This window comes from Trichechus manatus, unplaced genomic scaffold, assembly GCF_000243295.1.
Source record: "Trichechus manatus latirostris isolate Lorelei unplaced genomic scaffold, TriManLat1.0 scaffold00052, whole genome shotgun sequence".
Lineage (NCBI taxonomy): Eukaryota > Metazoa > Chordata > Mammalia > Sirenia > Trichechidae > Trichechus > Trichechus manatus.
Window position 1 is genome coordinate 15,183,209 of NW_004443988.1, and position 1,725 is coordinate 15,184,933.

The following is a 1,725-nucleotide window of genomic DNA, read 5'->3' on the forward strand; positions in this document are numbered from 1 at the left end:
TAGATACAAGAGACTAAACGGGCAGCTTCTGTCCAGAGGTGAGATGGGAAGGCAGAGAGGGTTAGAAGCTGGTTGAATGGACATGGGGAATCAGGGGTGGAAAGGAGTGTGCTGTCACAGTATGGGAAGAGCAGTTAGAGTCACGTAACAATGTATATATAAATTTTTGTACGGGAAAGAAAAAAGAAATTACCAGGTTTAGAGAGTAGTTCAAATTTAAATCTGGGGCTGGAAAGAATGGGGTCCCAGAGAATGTTTCATTCAAACCCCTAATTTCACGGCTGAAGAAATTAATCACATATCTCACACTTGTAGAGCAATTCACAGGTTACAAAAAGCTTTCACATCTATTATTAAGTTTGATCCTCACAACAGCCTTGTAAGGGATGCAGGGCAGGTATCATTCACTCCATTTACAGATGAGGAAATGAAGCACAGGGAGGTACAGTTACTTACCCATGGTTACACAGTAAGTGAAAAGGCCCAGGCTAAAATTCAGGTCTTCCCATGCCTGGTCCAGACCTCTTTCCTCTATAACAAGTCGCAACTTGGGCCCTTCGCTTACTTATGTCAGTTTGGAAACGATTCTAGGACTCCTAAATAGTGATTATGCAGCAAAGGAGAACTTTAAAAGTTAAGACGTTTCTATTAACTGGAATTAGAGGTAAATTAATAGCTGGCAAAACACATACATGAGTTATAGCATAAAATGACACGATTACACACACTCATAAAGGGAACCACACACTGCCCAGTACAAATTTTCACAAGAGTCTTCAAAGGGAACGTTCTCCAAAACACAACCCTTCAAAGATTACACGACCCACAGAATACTGGTGTCAGCTAAAGAGAGAAAAGCCTGCCACTTCCCTTAAGCTAAACCCAGAAGGAAAAGTCTCGCCCCAGCGGATGGTGAAGCTCTATGGGGCCTAACGAGGCTCTAAGGGATTACAGGCAGGTTGCAACTCCCAGCGATAAATGAGTAACCACCATCCCAGCTGGTGAATCAGCTCGCGTATACCCGGGCGGCGTCTTCCCCGGGCGCTCACCACTGGAGCAGCAATCTAAACCCCGGCAGCTAAACGTGAAAATCGCCTGGCCACCGTTCGCAGGATTCCAAGTAACCTCACAAAAAGGCTGTCTGCCGGTAGGGTGCAAGCAGGACCGCATACCGACACAAGACGTTATTTTAAGCGCTTGTCCCCAAGAGAGGGACCATCAGATATACAAGATCAAGCATCTCCCACAAGCCAGGAATTTTCCGACACCAAGCCAGAGGGCGGGGCAATTCTGACCCTGGCCCGCCCTACAAAATTCACATGGGCCCCCTTTCCACTCAGACACCCGCTCTGCCCGAAGCCTGAGAAACGTGGCAGGGGGGCAGGGAGACCCCCTCCCCCCACACCACGAGGCATGCCTCCCTTCACCGCCTTAACCATCCTCTCCCCGAAAGAGGAAGGCGCCGCCGCGGGCGACCGGCGGACAGGGCCCGGGGGTTGGAAATCCTCAGAAGGGGGATGGTGCTGGTGGGCCGGGGCCGCGGGCGGGGCCCGGGGCGCGTTACCTTTGTGTAGAGCTCGGATGCGGCCATGGCCCCGCTGCGCCGAAGCCCGGCCTGTGCAAACGCCGCACCTCGCCTGGGCGGCCACCCGCGCAGCCGACTGGGACGCGCAGATGAAGCTGCCGACCGAGAGGACGCCCGGGCGGGGAGCGTCGCGGCGGGGC

The 1,725-nt window shown here is 52.3% G+C and overlaps 1 protein-coding gene across 7 annotated transcripts in view; it reads right to left on the bottom strand.

Moving 5' to 3' along the window:
* Positions 1 to 1,666, bottom strand: part of MYO5A (myosin VA) — a 272,641-nt gene extending 270,975 nt beyond the window's left edge. For all 7 annotated transcript variants that reach the window (XM_023732489.1, XM_023732490.1, XM_023732488.1 and 4 more), the window contains exon 1: positions 1,565 to 1,666. In XM_023732489.1, coding sequence (XP_023588257.1) covers positions 1,565 to 1,591 — 27 coding nt within the window. In that variant the 5' untranslated portion in view covers positions 1,592 to 1,666. The remainder of the gene's footprint in view (positions 1 to 1,564) is intronic.
* Between the last annotated feature and the right edge of the window lie 59 nt (positions 1,667 to 1,725).